The sequence below is a fragment of the Theropithecus gelada genome, chromosome 2 (genome assembly GCF_003255815.1).
Source record: "Theropithecus gelada isolate Dixy chromosome 2, Tgel_1.0, whole genome shotgun sequence".
Classification (NCBI taxonomy): Eukaryota; Metazoa; Chordata; class Mammalia; order Primates; family Cercopithecidae; genus Theropithecus; species Theropithecus gelada.
Window position 1 is genome coordinate 140,860,031 of NC_037669.1, and position 17,961 is coordinate 140,877,991.

Below are 17,961 nucleotides of genomic sequence, written 5' to 3' on the forward strand. Positions count from 1 at the left end.
AGACTGTAACATAGCAGTTTCCCACCTTTTTCATGGTGATCCATGTTAATTTGTACACAACAACTCTTACAATTCTACTATATCTACCTTGACACTACACCACTTCCCAACATACATACCCTCAAATACTCCTTTCACTGTGTTTTAGCGTTAGAAACCACTCCATCAAGACAACAATCAAAGAGCAACTGAAGTTCCTGGATGCTGCCTTACCTGCCGCTAGAAGAGAGGGAAGTGCGACATGCTGCACGACGTCCTCCAGGGAAAAACACTGTCGTGCTATCAGAATAGCAATGAAAGTAGCTAATGAATCATGGAATGAAAGGTCACTCACCTTCAAGAAAAACATTGACAGGTTTTAATACCTAACAACCTTGTGAGTAGTATCTAAGATCAATAACTAAGAGAATGTAGGCAATACCAATAAGATCTCAAATCCCAACATGAACCAACAGAGGGAAATGACAACATATCATGATGATTATCCTCTAGGCCTATTTCTATTTTATAAAGCAATGAATGAAGGTTACCCACATTCCAATGCTGTAAGAAAATACTGAGCTTTGACTTGCATACATGCACATGAAAAACAAAACAACAAAAATGCAAAATCAGGAAATCACTACAAGATGTAACATCATTAAAACATTTTGGCAGAGTGCAAGAAGATATATCATTAAGAGTCAGACCATTAGAAGGCAGGGAAAAACCAGGAGGCTCCCCGCTAGTTGAAAAACAAGCCTCACTAAGGTTTTGGAGTTCCTTTCAGTGATAACTACTAAGGATTCTTTAATATGATAAAACTCATTTTAAAAACAACTCTGAAAGTTTCCAATTGACTCTTACATTTAAAAAGAAGAAAAAGAGACACAGGGAAAAATTAATTCAGTCACAGTGAAAAATTTACCTTTCTAGATCTCATGTGACTTTGGCAGAAAATAACAGGAAAAACAACTACAATAGCAATCTTCATACTGATTCGTACCATATGCCAAAGACTATAGTTAAATTGCAAAAATCACCTTATTTATTAGCACAACGCCATAAGGTTCACACTATTATTAATCCCAATTTTTTAGATGAGAAATTGAAGCAAAAGGTAAAGTGTAATTTAAAAAAAACAACTAAGAGATTAAGAAACTATATTAAAGAAAGTCTGTTCTGTCCAGAAAAGCAGGCCACATCTATGAATTTTATATACATAAATTCATAAGTTTTCATATAATGAAGATGTAGAAATAGGATTATCCAACCAGTCCTGATTAGCAGAATTCAGAAGTAAACCTTCAACTGAGAGGCAGGTATAAAAATATATAAAGAACTATGCATAAGCGATACTAATGTAGGACAAAGGCTACTCCAATAAGTGGCAACAGGAGAAGTAAAGAATCAAGACAGATTTTTAAAGAAATACACACATCATGGATGCAACATGACATCCAAGGAAGTCAGTGATATATACGAGGGGTATCTCTTTATCATCTTCCAGGCATAATTGCCAAAAAACACTGGACACTCTCAGAAAAAAAAGCTGGACATTCTTACGTAACCCCACAAAGCCTTTATTTGTACAGTGCGTCTTGCACTTAAAAATATCAAAATGGTTCTATTCAGAATGTGAACTGCTTTGGTTAGATTATATTCCATGCTATGAGGAACCCAGGGCAGTTGGTAAAAAGAAAAAGCAGCTCTGAAGAGACCAACCATATGGAAGAAATCTCAACTAAATGGAAATTTCAGGAAACAAAGAAATTCTTGATCCCTCTGCTACAGATTAAACTATGCATTCTATTTATTTCTATTTTTTTCATGTATTTAATCCATGGCAATGTCATTGTGGTTTATTGCTTTTGGAGAAAGAAATGATACTTTATAACATTTCAGTTGAATCAATTAAATAAAAGCCAAAAGCAAAAAGATTAGCCACTAACTATTTAATTGCACAGTTCAATTTCTAAATGAAAAAGAAAACTTACATCTACAGTGCAAAGTACATCATTAAACCCCCACACGTGATTTGAAGAACAACAAAGAGCCTTCAGAACCCCCAGCCATTCTGAACTAAGAACAGTGCAGCAAGCCGTAAGCTCGGAGGAGAAATTGGCTATGTCGTTAATCCTAGAAAATAAAAAGAAAACATAGAAAGTAACCTTGTACAAAAGAGATATACTCACCTGTGATATACTTAATTAACATATATTTCATTAACATCAAACACGTCATTTTCTTAGATTCACAGATAACTCATTTGTCAAATAACTTAGTAGAACCTTGAGAAGATAAAAATGGCTTCAAATATTTTTGACAATTAATGCTGTTAAGCAACAATCAGCACATATATGAATTAGAATATTTTTAGTTTTGTGAATAAATCTGAGCTACGATTTACATTTTTAAGGGCATCAAAAAAATTTATAGATACTACGTAATTTAGGTGGACCCAAATACAGTTTTTTTCAAAATATAGGCATTTTTATTTGTATTTTTATTCTATGTTTTTGAAAATAAATCATGTAATTGTTGGCCATATTGAAAACATCTCATGCCAGCATAATAAATCAGAAAGCACTGTCTCTGAGGTTAAGGAAATTATAAGATAGTGCAGAGGTAAATTAAGGAATAAAAGAAGATTTAGAAAAAGCAAATGATAGCCAAATGTGAGTCCAGACACTTACTAATGACATCAATTTCAAAGAAGCACCAAGGCAACAACTCTTTGGTTAATCATGAATTCCAGGGTAAGCCATCTCACCTGCCAGCATCCTGATGGCCCATACATACATTCATGAGTGTATTGCAGACAAAGCTGTAGCGATTGGCCGCATTGTCACTGAGGATCTTGCCCAGCATTGAGTAGTTGATGCTACGGGCTGAGGGATTCTCAATAAAATCCATCATGAAGTCCGGATCCCAACGCAAGTTCGAATTTGCAGGCATCACATTATTATATATGGTTTGCTTTACTTTCGAACAGGCACTACTGAGGTTATAAGAAAAAAAGTTAAAACAGAAAAATAAAACTAGAATAACTAGAAAACTATTTCACTTAAGGATATATTAAATGGCAGGAACTGTAATGCATTCCTAGAGATGATTTACATTATAAGTTCTTAATTTGAACTTCTTACTAATTGGCGTTAATCAAAGTACTTTGGAATGTACAAATTCCTCGGTAAATAATTTCTAAGTAGGTGGAACAACAAAACAGAAATGAGGTATTTGGTTACAAATCTTAAGTATTTCCAAAATATGGTCTACATTTTACATGCTTTAAAAATCAAAGAAATTACTATGGCTTCCAACAACTGTGTCTTAACAGTTGTTGAAAGGTGTTATTACTTAAAAATAAAAAAAGGATTCAATTACACATAAGGGAAATTTTGTGTTACTCTTAACTATACATCCTACAAAACTATTCCTCTGCTATAGTGTACGCAGTAGAAGTTCGTGTGCCAAGACTATTCTGGAAACTGCGGCACAGCTGTGAAGAAGAGAGGCACATTCCTTGCCTTCAAGGAACTTATATTCTAGTAAGGGGATATGGATAATACACAAATTCTATGGAAGTGAAAAAAGTATTATATCATTCATAAAAACTTAGCATGTTGTATTTCTCAGAAGCATTAAGAGATTTTTAAAGAGCCTGGTCTATCATATGAAAACAGTTCATGTTTCAATGAGTTATGTCTTTATCACATATAGACTATTAGAAGTATAAAAGGAATTAGAATCCATCTCCTCCAAACCTGCTCTGTGAATGAGACTGAGAGACTGATGTGATGTAAAAGTTCAGGTTCTATATGAACTTATCCATTTGTGCTTACCTTCTGTAGGTAGCAAATTCATAAACAACATTCACCTTCTCCATTCAAAAGCTCTTTTATGCATCAGAAAGTCTGTTTTATAGATTAAGTTTCTGGCAGTAAATGTATTCCTGGTTTGTGGTGACCTACGGCTTTCTTTATAAACCCCATATTGTTACATACTTGCATCAACGGTAGCCAGGAATGAGTCCCTCAAAGATGAAAAGTCATAAGGACTCTCCATCCTAAACTATTGCCACTGTCAACAGGTTTAAGAAAACAGAGATTGTTCAGTTCAATGTTTAGCAAAATGTAGTTTCACCTCTACTCCTTGAGAATCACTTTTGTGGTGTTTGTTAAAAATAAAGAATCCTGGACCTCCACTGTAGGTGTATAGAGTCTGTATGTGCAACAAGATCTCCCACATATATCAAGTGCCAAATAATGCTCGGGAAGCACTAGTCTAAGAAAGAGGACTAAAGTCATTTACTAAATGGCAGCAAATACAATCTTCTACATTCTCTTTCTGTGCAGACAACTTATATTTTTAAAAATGTGTTGGCTGTCATTGAAGGATACAAGTTAGCAATTCAGAGTCATGACATTTTCAGTTTCTTGAAGTTGATGTGAGAGTTAAAGCTCTTGATAGAAATAACCCAGCACAGTGCTTGGCACACAGCAGCAGCTCAATCAGTGGTAGAAGTGACCAATGTTGTATCTCCCCCAAATACTCCTCTCACGCAACTGTGTGAATGGTGTTTCAGAAAAAATATTCCTCTCATACAACTTCAGGAATCTTGTTTCAGATAAAATTATTAAAGTTGTTTTATCAGTACACTGATAGAAATATCTGTGTATCTAGCTTTTGTTTGCCCATTTTTCCTCATCTCAAACTACAAATAGGTCTCTGACTTCAAGATATCCCAAGAAAGTTGTATTTCTCTTTCATTTTTTAAATAGAGGAAACTTTAGACAGTGCCAATCACCGTGATGTGCCACTCTGCTGACCCCTAAGTAATTTCTCTATTCACTGCGTGCTGGTACCCTAAATCTCCACACCCAGCGCGTGTTACTTGCATTACTTCATTTAACCTATCTGCACCACACTGCAGGAGTATTAAGGGTCAAATAGGCTATTGGGGCTGTCTGAGGAAGTTCACTATTAAAAAAAAGGGCTGCTGTAAGAACTACATCATGTAAGAGAAAGCTCTTTGAAAAACGTAAGCTGAAACAGAAAGCTCTATGTAAACTAAGAGAAGAATGTAAGTATTTTTTAAATTGTGACATAAATTCTGTGGAAAGATATTTCCTAAGACCCACTCAAATATTTCACAAAGGATTATTTTGAAGCCTAACCCATTTCATAACATATTTTCATACTTTATTAATACCATTAAAAATATGAATTGCTTTAGATAAAACTATCATTCAACAGATTTTTTTTCAGTGCCTACTAAGAGCTACATACTCTTCTAGGCACTGGGATACAGCAGTGAAAAAAATAGAAAAAGCTTCTGCTGTCATGAAGCATACATTCTAAGGAGGAGCCGGGCCACAAATAAATACAGAATCTATGGGGGGGTAGCAAGTGCTGAGGTTCAGAATGATGACATGGTGGTGCTATTTAAAATGGTGTGCTCAGGGAGGCAGTCATGAGTGAAGTGTGGGAGTGAAGCACACTAGTAACTGAGGACAAGTATCACAAGCAATGTAAGATAAAGTGCAAAAGCCCTGCCATGGGTCGTTCTTGTTTGATCAGTAAAAAGGTTTGATCAGTAAAAAGGTCTGTGTGGCCAGAATAAACAGAGGGAAAGGGGTGGAGGAGAAGATGGGACCCTGAAGATCCTGAAGGCTATGTAGGGATGATGAATTTTATTCTGAGTGAGTGAAAAGTCATTGAAAGCCTGTGAATCATTCGTGTATTAAAAGGATCACTTTAGTGGGTATGTTGAGAATGTGTTTTAGAGTTAAGGGTGCAAGCAAGGAAACCAGTTAGAAGAGCTCTGCAATGGTCGCAGCAAGAGGTATCCATGGCAGTAAAGCTGAACCTGAATCAAATACAATCTGTAATAGAAACCAGGTTTCCTACTTTTAATGCACTTTGATTTAATGTTATTCAGTGAGGGTACTGGTCATTTTTTAAAAACTCATTAACACATGAAAAAGTTATCTGCTAAACAGCAAATTGTTTTTGTAAAAAAGAGGAAAAGTAAACACAGTATGAAAAGGTTCTAGAAAATTGAATGGGGCTATAGAACCTTCTATGAGTGACTGGAAATAAAAAATGAAACACTGTAATGCCCAAAGGATATTAAAGCTAATCCAAGTAATGCAAAAAGTCAGCTCAGAAAAGGTGGATATCAAAAGCAAGAGAGATACAAATAAAGCAAAATATAAAGAGCTGCCTCATTGATCTATTAGATTTATAACCCAAACTGAATTTTAAACCTAAAATGTAAAGATACATCAAATAATCATTACTTCAGTAGGACTTACCTAAAATTCATTGTCTGTACAACATATAGAGAATGTAAAATCTTAAGAAATACCTTATTCATTGAAGAAATACAATCAAAGTTAGAGAGTTTATGACCTAACATCATTGCAATATCGGAAAAAAAAAAAAAAAAAACCTATGATCACACATTTATATAATAGTCTATCGTGTATTGTCCCTGTGTATTTTAATACTCAGTTTCAACAAATCTTGAGTATATCAAAATTACTGCCTAATAGATACAATTGCAATTAGCTTTCATTATTCAAAAGGATGACATAGGCATGATCCTATTTCTGTCCTTTTGAGTCACTTCTACTCACCTGAAGAGGTCTCCAAATTTACTTCTGAGGTGGCTACATGACACATAGAGATCATAGAGGTAGGCTAAGATGCATCTTTCAGGGGAAGAACATTCTGAGGGGTTTACGACATGCTTGACCACACCACACAACCTGAGGAGAAAAATATACGAAGAAATGAGACACATATTTGCTACTATATGGGTTATCATCTGACTCTTTTAGAGGGAAAATATGTATTACTTAGGTAAGAAAAAAGATATCGGATTGTTGAAACTAATAAGTAGAATAGTAAGTAACTCAGTACAATATAATTTTTCTATTATGACACTAAAATAGTAGATATAAAAAAAATTTTCAGAAATGTCACTGATGACAAGAAACAAAAGCAATGAAAGAAATTCCTTCATAAAGAAGGTACATATGGAGGAATCCACCAATTAAGTTGCTGTGACTGAGACACAAAAGGAAAACTGTTGTAGAGAGCCCCCGCCTCCTCAGTAAAACGATTCACAAATGCAGTCAGTGTGCAAAGATTCCCAAGTGTTCTCCTTTGTAAAGGAGCAATTCTTCAAAGCAGTCAATCTGGGAAACCCATTTTCAAGTGCACAAGCAGTTCTTGGTTTGGAGTCACATTCCCTTTATGCATGTATACATTCCCCTATGTATATAAACTAGAAAGAAAGTTATTTTAGTTTATCTTATATAAGAAGATAAAGCCTCTTCTGTTTTGTTATATTCTCTACAACTCCTGTAGTTATAGGCCTCTTTGTCCATAGACCATATAACACAGAAGCTGTACAACCACAGATGTAAACACTCATGGTCCATTCACCTATCTGTGCATCTGATTCCATCACTGTCTTGTATTTTGTTACAGGGCTCAGGCATTATATTACACTAATGGGGTCACAGATGACAGATTATTAAAGATGAAAAAAGCTTTAGAAACTATCTGATTCACCATCCTTATTGTATAAAGAAGGCTTGGAGAGGCAGAAAGGTGGGGTGACTTGCTCAAAGGCAAAGAGCTAGTTCTAGCAGAAGCAAGACGACAGCTTAGGTTTCCAGACTCCCAGATCAAACCCCTCTCTACCATTCAGGGGAAAGGGTGAAGTGGAGAGAGCATAGGATGTCTAGGCCAAGAAGGACAATGGAATCACAGGTACCACAGGTGGAACCAAGGAGACTTCTTGAGGAAATGGCAATGTAGTATCCCAAACCTTGTGAACTGACATCAACAGATGGGATTACCTGGCAGCAGGGAAAAGCTGCCAATTAGAACAAAAGTGTCACACAATTAAGAAGAAAAGTAATGATTCAACCTGTTAATTATACAAACAAGCAAACCAAAAACTATGAAGCCATAAAAAAGAACAAAATCATGCTCTTTGCAGCAACATAGATGCAGCTGCAGGCCATTATCCTAAGCAAACTAATGCAGAAACAGAAAGCCAAGCACATATTCTCACTGTAAGCGGTAGCTAAACATTAGGTACACGTGGACATAAGGATGAGAACAACAGACACTGGGGATTACTGAAGTGGGGAGACAGAGAGAGGGGGAAAGGTCTGCAAAACTACCTACTGAGTACTATGCTCACTTCCTGATGGTTTCAATCATACCCCAAAACCTCAGCACCATGCAATATACCTTTGTAATAAACCTGTGCTTGTACCTTCTTATTCTAAAATAAAAGTTACACAAAATCCTGTTACTATCTATAAAGCAAAGAATTATTTTGTGACTAAAGTAAATAAACATTTATTGAGAGTCTGTTAGGTTTAGGTATCCATCATATAGTAGTGAGTGTTTCCTCAACTTCTTTGATTTGCCAGCAATAAGAAAAACATTTCACATCGTGATCCAGTGTACTCATTCACATGAGTACAAAGAAGTGAAATAATAGTCTTAAGAATAATACTTATTCTTACTAATATAAGGTAAAAAATAACAAAGTTGATGTCAAATATGATTTCATGAATATTTAATAGGATAAAAATTTTCAATGCCAAACTAAATGATACTGAAATCAATTTCAAAATAACAACATAAAAACAAAAACAAAAAGACTTGTCACAACCCATTCAATTCATTTCATGACCAACTAATGGGTTTCAATTCACTATTTTAAAAGTAGAACATAGATTAAACAGCATGAATAAGCTTCCAGTTCGAAAGATTTTTATTAAAATCTGTGAGATTTATTAGCTATGTGATATAGGGTATATCACTTCACCAAACACTTAACAGGCCTGAATCTCAATTTCTTGGGCTGTAAAGTAGTACTAAATTCAAATTTTATACAGCAGTTGAGATATTAAATAATTCTCTATTTCCTTAATTCTAATATGTAAATGTTCTTATATTCTAAAGTTTTTAGGATGTTTCAGATTTCATTTCATAACACGTAATTAATACAAATAAAGGTAGCATTTCCTCTTCCTCAGAAGAGCTACTGTTAAACTTATATCATTCTAGAATAGCATATAAATTGATTACATGTGCTAGATTAAAACAATAAAAGGTACTATAAAACCAAAGAATCCCATGATTCTTTTGAGCTCAGAGGGAAAAACTAAACAGAAAGAAATAACAGGTTGCCTTTCTGTGTTTAAATAAAAAGCCCTGGAGAAAGGAGTGGAGAGTGGACAAAAAGCGGCTTATGTAGGTCTTTGAGAGCTCATTACACTAATTTGGTGCTCTTAGCCTCAGTCTTTAATGGGGGTGGTATTAGCTATTTCCATAGTCCAACTTCACTAGTAGAGTAAGCCCCAGCCTACAGCCAAGAATGAAGTCATTTGTTCTATGTTAATTCTCATCAAAAGATATCTTTAATCAAAGAAATGAAATTGAAGAACCAAATTTCTAAGATGATAATGTATGCAAAATTTATCTGATGTTGAGTCTGTAAACATAAACTGAAATTACATTAATAAAAAGGTTCCAGCATTCACTATTCATAATATGGCAGGATGCTGGCTAACATTAACCATAGAGTGCTATAAATGACTGGCTTTGTACTCTTAGAAACCAGGGAGAGGGAAGAAAGGCAAGGAAGAAGGGAGGAAGGAATCACACATTATTAGGAAGAACATACTTGACATGCTTAGATCTTTTTGATTAATGTTTTCTGGCAAGATTGTTCTTTATGTTTTAATTAAAACAGGTATCAGTACTATTTTTCTTTTAAAACTACTATAATATTTCATCACTAGTTATACATTCCAAGATTGGAAAAACAACAATGACATGCTGTATACCAACCCTTCAAACACCTGGGCTGTCTGATCAGGATTCAAGATCAGACAACTGTGATAGCGCCTGAGAACAGCCACGATGCAGACACACAGTCCTGTTGTATAACTTCCTGCCAGGCTGGAGGATTTTAGGAGCAGTTCAGCTTCCACAACACTCAGTTCATTTAGTAACTATAACAGGAGAAAAGACTGAATAAAAATGTAGGTGCCAAAACAAATGGAGAAAACAGTTATTTTTACAAACCATAGATATACTGACTCATTCCACTACAAATACATTCCCTGAATTTAACCTTTTTAAAATTTTTAATCCTTTTCCAATTCAGAGAGTTGTTCTTCTGTCTAGACATCAGGATGTATACAATCAGGAAGTAGCCAGTGCTGAAATAAGGTACTGAAACTTTATGGCAGTGCAAGGTTCTGGACTGTATAATTTTAGAAAACCCCACCCCTCACTTGTCTCCCCTTTCTCTTTTTAATAAAATGAAAGTTATTTGGCTTTTCTTTTTGTTAACAAACTTAATATCTCCTATAAAATAAACAAAGGAAACCAAGTCTTATTTCTGTTTGCTAATAACAGAAGTAAATAATGAACTCAAATGTGTAAAAGAAATAACAGTAGGGCAAATCCAATTATGTTTGTTTGGGCTCTTAATCTAAAACATGCTCAATTATAAAGAGCAAATAAACTTTCATCTTTCCTTAAACAAAATAACAAAGACCAAAAGAAAACAAACAAACAAACAAAAAACAGAAGCAGCACTCAAAACTCGCACATTTTTAAATGGCATATATTTTGGCACCAGTTATAATTATTTCATTGGAAACTATGAACATGACTATAAATAAAATGTTAGTTTAAGACTGTTAATTCACCATGTCTAAATTATTCAAAAAATGTACTATGTCCATAAAATAATGTTAATGCACAGCAACTGGTTCATTTGATTTTTATTTTTTTAATTTTATTTATTTCTTTTGAGACAGGGCCTTGCTCTGTCCCACAGGCTTGAGTGCAGTTGTATGATCATGGCTCGTTGTGTCCTTGATCTCCTGGGCTTAAGTGAGTCTCCTGCCCTCAGCTTCCCAAGTAGCTGGGACTACAGGCATGCAATCAGCTCCTTTTTAAATTTTTTGTGGAGATGCGGTCTCACTAAGTTGCCCGGGCTGGTTTAAAACTACTAGATTCAACCAATCCTCCTACCTCGGCCTCGCAAAGTGCTGGAATTACAAACACAAGCCACTGTGCCCAGCTAACTGGCTCACTTTAAACTGCACAATGCCTGGTGGATTTGCTTTCCTAAAAGTGAGAGAAACATGGTCTCTTTGACACCTGTATTGCGAAGTCAATTAGTCCATTGATGTTCAGTGCTGGCTCCATGAGATCAAAGATGAGCTGAATGTGGTGAGCCAAAGGGAGATGATAGGATGTTCCCGATGCAAAGCTTGTGATTTGTTCTAGCACATTGTTAGAAATCTGTGCAAACATAAGCAAAAATATTGTAAGACCAATATTCCAAATAATCTTTTACTAAGATAAATCATTTTTACTTTTTAAGACAGTTGAATTTACATATGATTCTACTTTGATGAAAGTCAAAACATATTTCTATAGAAACTATAAAACTATGTACAAATAAAACAATTTTTTCATTAACTATAATTTTAAAAGATACAAAAAGTTGTCATTCAGACCTAAATCTTAAGTATTCTAATGGTAGAACTACATTAATTTTAGACACATCCATTTGAATATCAAAGGATTTGTAAAGCAAAACAGATGTGTTTTCTTCTCAATTTCACAGTATTTTATTTCAATCATCAACAGATTTCTCATCAATTGCAATATAGCACCAAACTCTAATAACCTATTTCATTAGCTATTACTTTATATGTCACTGATTATTATCTTAAGGACAAAAAAAAATGTACATAATAAAAATTAATCCTTCTGAGGAAGGCAACCTGAAGGAAGGAAGAAGAACTACTCAATAGTCTGAGATACTTCCAAGTATGTTTATAAAATATATGTATAAAACCATTAAGGCTGAGAAAATACACTGCATGAAAAAAATTTTTAAGGAAATTAGAATACTGCAAATGCACAATAAAACAGCTTTAAATGGCTACCTGAGATGTCACTTGATGTTGATCAAAATATGAAAGAAGCTGGAGTTTAGTGAACACAGTTTCCAGTGTTGGAAATGTCTCTTGCTTGTTCTTCCTGGCTTTTTGTCCTTCATCCCCAACTACATAAACATGAAGCAGATCCATTATTTTCCATTTAATAGAAACTCTTGACATTTTTAATGGATTTTTTTTTTAAGTACAGCATACATACAGAAAAGTGCACAAATTATATGAATTTCTATAAAATAAATACACTCACACAATAAGACTTGAATACAAAGTAACAGAATGGAATATCAGAAACTCTCTCAGGCCTCTCTAGGCACCTCTCCCTCCCTAGGAGATCAAAATCCTGATATCTAACAACTTAGATCGCTACTGCCTACTCTGGAACTTTACATAAAGGAAATCGTATCGTATATGCTTTCCACATCTGGCATCTTGCAATCAACAGTATGCTTTTAAGATTGATTCATATTGCTGAGGTAATTTTAATTTGTTCTAAAAACTAATAATTCTCACTTACTTTTAGTATTCCAATGTGTGACCGTACCACCATTTACTTAACCATTCTAGTGAGTAGTTTCCAGATTTTAGCCATCATAAAAAGTGTCTTTATGAACATTTCTCACTAAACAACTTTTAAACTACAATTATATCAACAACGAAGGTGGGGAGATCTCCTGGGCTCACTTTGACTTAATCAAACACCTGCTTGGCATCTTCTTTGGAGACTCACCTTGTTACTTTTCTGAAGCGTTTAAAATATTTTTTTAAAAAGAAATTACATGATTCCTTTTTTAATGGCAGCAAAAAATTAAATCACTCCACGTTAATGAAGAAGTGCCACATTTATCAAATTAGCATAAAGAGGTTTGAAGAAAATTCCAATAAAAAAATAAAAATTGCTTATTATAGGGGTACTCTTAACAGTTCTAAGAATAAGATCCAAAAATAAATTCAATTCTGTTTTTAAATACTTTAATATTTTGTATTTACAAAGACAAGTCTAAAAACAAAAAGGAAAAGTTGGATATATGATTGATAATGTCATTTCTAGCATTGTGATTCTAAGCAGTTAAAGGCTACCAAGACAAGAGTTCTACTCCTCACACTGTCCTCTTCTTTAGAAAAGTTTAATTTCAGAGAACAAATGTCACTTTACAGATTTCTCTATTAAAGACACAAGAAATGAACAAGATTTCACTGAGTTCAAAAATATTTTGCTAATGGCAAATGTAATGGTCTTAAACAATAACATTAAAATAAAAGACTTCTCTTTCAACAATGAGGAATTAGTGGTTAGAGTCAAAAACAAAATAAAACAAAACACCACAAGGCTGGTTCTTTTCTAATTCCCTAAACAAAGAAACCTTGATGCCAGAGTACATCAGAATTTAAAGGTGCAAGGGTAACATAAGTTACAAGCTTGTGCCACTTTGGCCAGTAACACCAAATATAATGCAAAGATTAGGAACTACCAAATTTATTAAACCTGATTATTTTTTCAACATCTACTCTCAAAAGTACAAATTATATATGAAATTTTGCCTTCACTGTAGCTGCTCACATGTCATGAGCATGTTTAGAATATCCAAGTTTTGAATTTTTCATTTACTAACATCTTTGATCCAAGGCTGAAGAGCTAACATCAACAGCCTTGTGTACAAAATATCTTAAAAGTGAAATTAATGTATTGATTCAGTTCTTCCTAGGACAAAACAAATAAACAATAACAACAGACTTAAAGAAATAGATCCTACTAAAAACTCTTAAGTGCACCTTTTTATTTGTTTGTGCTAATAGATTCCATTTATCTACATATCACTAACTTCTTAAAACCTTATCTAAAAGAATGTAATTGGTTCTTAGCAATTTATACTCAACAGCAAAATTTAAGAAATCAGTGGTGGTTCTCAATGAAATACCTTATTTTAATGATATTTACATGAGTAACAATATAGTCAATATATATTTTTCCTCATCTTTCTTATGTTAATTTGCTTTTATAACATATTATTGCTCTTTTGTTGCTTAATTTTGATTTTCCTTTTTAAAAATCTTTAAATCCTGGAACTTTAGCCTTTTAAAGGTTGTCATAGTAAACTTCACTAATATTTTCAAAAGATACACCATTGACAACCAAAAAAGGTCAATGCAAATGAAAAATGAAGTTTGATCATTCAACTGGAAATATTATTTGAACTTTATATTATAAATTCACCTAGGCAAGACCTGGCTGATCTGACAACACTCCTAATGAGTTGGTTCCTCAAAATGTTATTTTCATGTGTTCCCAGAAATCAAATACATGCTAACACAAGGTCTGCTTTCCTTACCAGTACTCATGTTGCTGAAAAAAGTGGGCATCTTTCCATTAATCTGAAGTATAGTTAGCTAATTTCTGGTGTATACACTAAATTTTAACTAGTGACTTAAGATTATTTATAAGAAAGCAGCTCACTACATCCCAAATTAATAGCTTTCTGGTTAAGGAACTTTATCTAAAATGAAAGAAAGTAAAAAATCCCCTCCCAACGATGTGGTTCCACAGATGATGTTTCTATTTACTGACAAAGGTAGAGGATCCCTATTCTGAGAATCCAAAATGTGAAATTCTCCAAAATCTGAAACTTTGTGTGTAGACATAATGTCATAAGTGGAAAATTCCACACTTGATCTTATGTGACAGGTCACAGTCAAAATGCAGGCACACAACACAGTTTATTAAGCATCCCCAAGAGAAAAATAAAATTACTTTCAGGGTATGTGTATAAAGTATATATGAAATATAAACGAGTTTCATGTTTAGACTTGGGTCTCATCCCCAAGATTTCTCATTATATATGCAAATATTCAAAAATGTGAAAATATCCAAAATCCAAAACCCTTCTGGTCCCAAGCACTTCATATAAGGAATACTTGACCTGTTTCTCAAAAGGCAGCACAGAACAAAAATGTTTTTCACTTTGTGAGTTCATATGCTAGAATTGCCTATTTGAGGGATTGCTACAAAGACAGGACAAACTACAGTGTGGCATTAAAAAGCTGTGAAGGAAGTTAGTAGGCTCAACAGAAAAGGATACCTCATTGCTTCCTTCCCCTTCCCATACCCTTTAGCCATCTAAAAAGTTCCATAGGATCTGGAAAGACCCTCTAAAAATAATTTAGATGAAATATGTATTACTGAATCTCCTGAAGGAAATACTGACAACCCCCCCCCCATTTCCAAGTATACCAAAAGTAGTTTTAAATATTCTTTGCTAGCTAGTTTAAGGGCTTCTAAATTCAATCTTCTAAATGCAACTGTTTCCTCTTTTTTCTAAGACAGAGAAAACATCAAAACAACAGATAAACAGTTTTCTTAGACAGAGCACTTTCTTTTTTCAAGTTCAATAATGACATGCCAACAAGAAGGTTTCATTTCCCTTCCACAACTCTTGGTTGCTTCCTCAGAGAGCTGAGGTATTTCAAAGTCCTTAACTGGGAATGGAAGGGAGTTAGGGAAGGTGACGCGAATAACAGGAAGGATAACTTTCCCACTGAGTTCTGAAGACTATCACCTCTGACATCAGATACCCAGAACGCCATATGCAGACTTAAACACGTTGCCCCTCATACCATGTTTCTGCATGTGCACCATGAATGACCGGGAAGAAAGAGAATCTATCTGCGTTATTAAGATCTGTATTTTTCTCTGGTAAAGATCTAGGGTGGACAAATTCTGGCAATTTATCCTGCTAAAGTCTGAGAGCTGGATCTCCTGTGAAGAGTCCATAAAAAAGTAGCATGTACTACAGAACAGTAGGGCTCCTAGAGGTGGTTTATACCATCTGTAGGAAGAATGTTGTTTACATAGGGTAAACACAAACTTTCTTTTTCCTTCTATGATTTAAGTATTAGAGAAATAAACACCAGTGGTGGTAGCAGGATACCTAACAATATACTTAAAATAATTTGATTGCCTAATGAAATCAACAAACCTTGAAAAGAATAATTAGGCAAACGTGAAGTGGATAATTACAAAATTCCAATTATGCAATGTGGTGATACAACATAAAGGCACAGCTTCACCGTAAAAACTATGTCAAAAGAATGGGGAAACAGCATTATAGTTAATGCTTAATTAATTCTTTAGTTGGGGAAACCAACTAAAGAAGACATTATAGAGCAAAGATCAAATTTCCTTTCATTTGAAATCATTTGGAGATATAGGTAGTCATCACTACCTATTGGAGTTATTTTTCTGAATAATGTAAGAAAAGATGAGCAAATATGCTGTCATGATATTCAATTAATATGCACATGTGAGTGCCCCAGAACAGAAACTAACCACAAGCTTGGAAAATTACCGTAAAGAAACAGAGAAACGGATCTCTTCCAGACTAAGGGTTTTCAACTCATTCTTCAGTACTTCATTTATTACTACTATAGAAAATTTGAGAAGTATACCAAAAATCAGAATAAATTATTTACACCTACCTATGGAATACAATATTTTAATACAACAATATTTAACATTAATGCCTTGTATTAATATTTTAATACAAGGATTACTATAAATGGAAACAAGGCTTTAAAATTTAAATGTGCTTGTTCACATTTCAATGTGACAGTCATTCAGGAGGGGAAACGCTCTGTTGACAGTGACGCAGAACACTTTGATAAGACTGTGCTCAGAGGGGAGGCAAAAGGCAACATAATGGGAGCAAATGCATTAAGGTTCTTTACCCCCTGTCTCTGTGGTGCTCTTCTTGTTTAGAATTTTCAGGATATCTTTGGTAATCTTCTTCAGCTGATGCCTTGCTTCATCACGCTCTTTGCCGACTCCATAGAGAAGGATTGTGCGCTGGTTACATTCATGACTTGAAGATTCATCCTGAAAAACAGAAAATGCATTCTGAAACTCTTGACTGCAGGGGTGGGGTTGCATTTCATATTCCTGAAATGCACTGACCACAGCACCTCCATACTGGCTTGCGGTGGTGGCATCCCGCCCTCCCTTCAATTCACCTCAACCTCCACTGGCAACACCCTTGTTTTTCCAGTTTGGAACTTGCTAACATTATAAAAAAAAAAAAAAAAAACGTGTCAACTGACCTGAAGTCTTAATAGAAGCACTTGATGTGGGCGTACCCTACAGAGTAAGTTCTGGCTATTGAAAAACTTTTCATTGTTTAAAATTGAACATAGTTATTAATTTCACATCATGTAACATATTGTTTAGTCATATTTTTCCCTTAAGGAAAATGTTATCTCTTCATAAACTTGGTTTTATATATAGCAATAGTAAATATTTACATTAAGGGAAAAAAATCTTGCTAGGATCCTCAAACACCTTTATAAAAAATATTCCTGGACAGGGTGCAGTGGCTCATGTCTGTAATCCCAGTGCTTTTTGGGAGGCCAAGGTGGGAGGATCTCTTGACAGGAGTTCAAGACCAGCCTGGAAAAGAGCAAGACTTCATCTCTACAAAACTATATATATTCCATTTATTTCCAACATGGCTATGTGAGATACACTTATATTTATTTCCAAATGACAAAACAATAAAGCATGTAGGGGTCATTAGGTGTGAGGCAAACAGCTGAAAATGCAAACATGTTCTGACATCACCACTCTTCCCTTCTGGACCACCTCTCCACCACCACCCCACAGACACAATGAATACAAGCACTATTTTTTTCCCACGTGGGAAAGAAATTTAGTCACAGCATAACGAAAGCATATGCACATCACTGAACACATTCCTCAGCCAAAGTTTCAGAGTCCAGGATGTGCCCTCTCTTGTGCCTGGCTCTGAATCTTTCTATAGCAATTTCTCTCTTGGATTTTATAATCTTCCATTTTCTTAGAAAATGCCCAAATCTAACCTTTGGTAAACCTCCTTTTCTTACTCTTTGTATATTTTTGCCCATGGCAAGCACTTCCCAACAGCATCCATCTTATCCTAAGGAGCTTATATGA

General features: G+C 34.6%; 2 protein-coding genes across 2 annotated transcripts in view; one reads left to right on the forward strand and one right to left on the reverse strand.

Moving 5' to 3' along the window:
- Positions 1-17,961, reverse strand: part of MED12L (mediator complex subunit 12 like) — a 342,999-nt gene that overhangs the window by 68,681 nt on the left and 256,357 nt on the right. Inside the window, exons 16-23 of the mRNA XM_025376276.1 lie at positions 16,725-16,872; positions 11,994-12,112; positions 11,197-11,340; positions 9,871-10,034; positions 6,624-6,755; positions 2,753-2,980; positions 1,977-2,118; positions 214-334 (exon numbers count right to left, since the gene is read on the reverse strand). Of these exons, the coding sequence (XP_025232061.1) occupies positions 214-334; positions 1,977-2,118; positions 2,753-2,980; positions 6,624-6,755; positions 9,871-10,034; positions 11,197-11,340; positions 11,994-12,112; positions 16,725-16,872 (1,198 nt within the window). The remainder of the gene's footprint in view (positions 1-213; positions 335-1,976; positions 2,119-2,752; positions 2,981-6,623; positions 6,756-9,870; positions 10,035-11,196; positions 11,341-11,993; positions 12,113-16,724; positions 16,873-17,961) is intronic.
- P2RY12 (purinergic receptor P2Y12) overlaps positions 1-17,961 on the forward strand; it is a 46,080-nt gene that overhangs the window by 16,684 nt on the left and 11,435 nt on the right. The window lies entirely within an intron of this gene.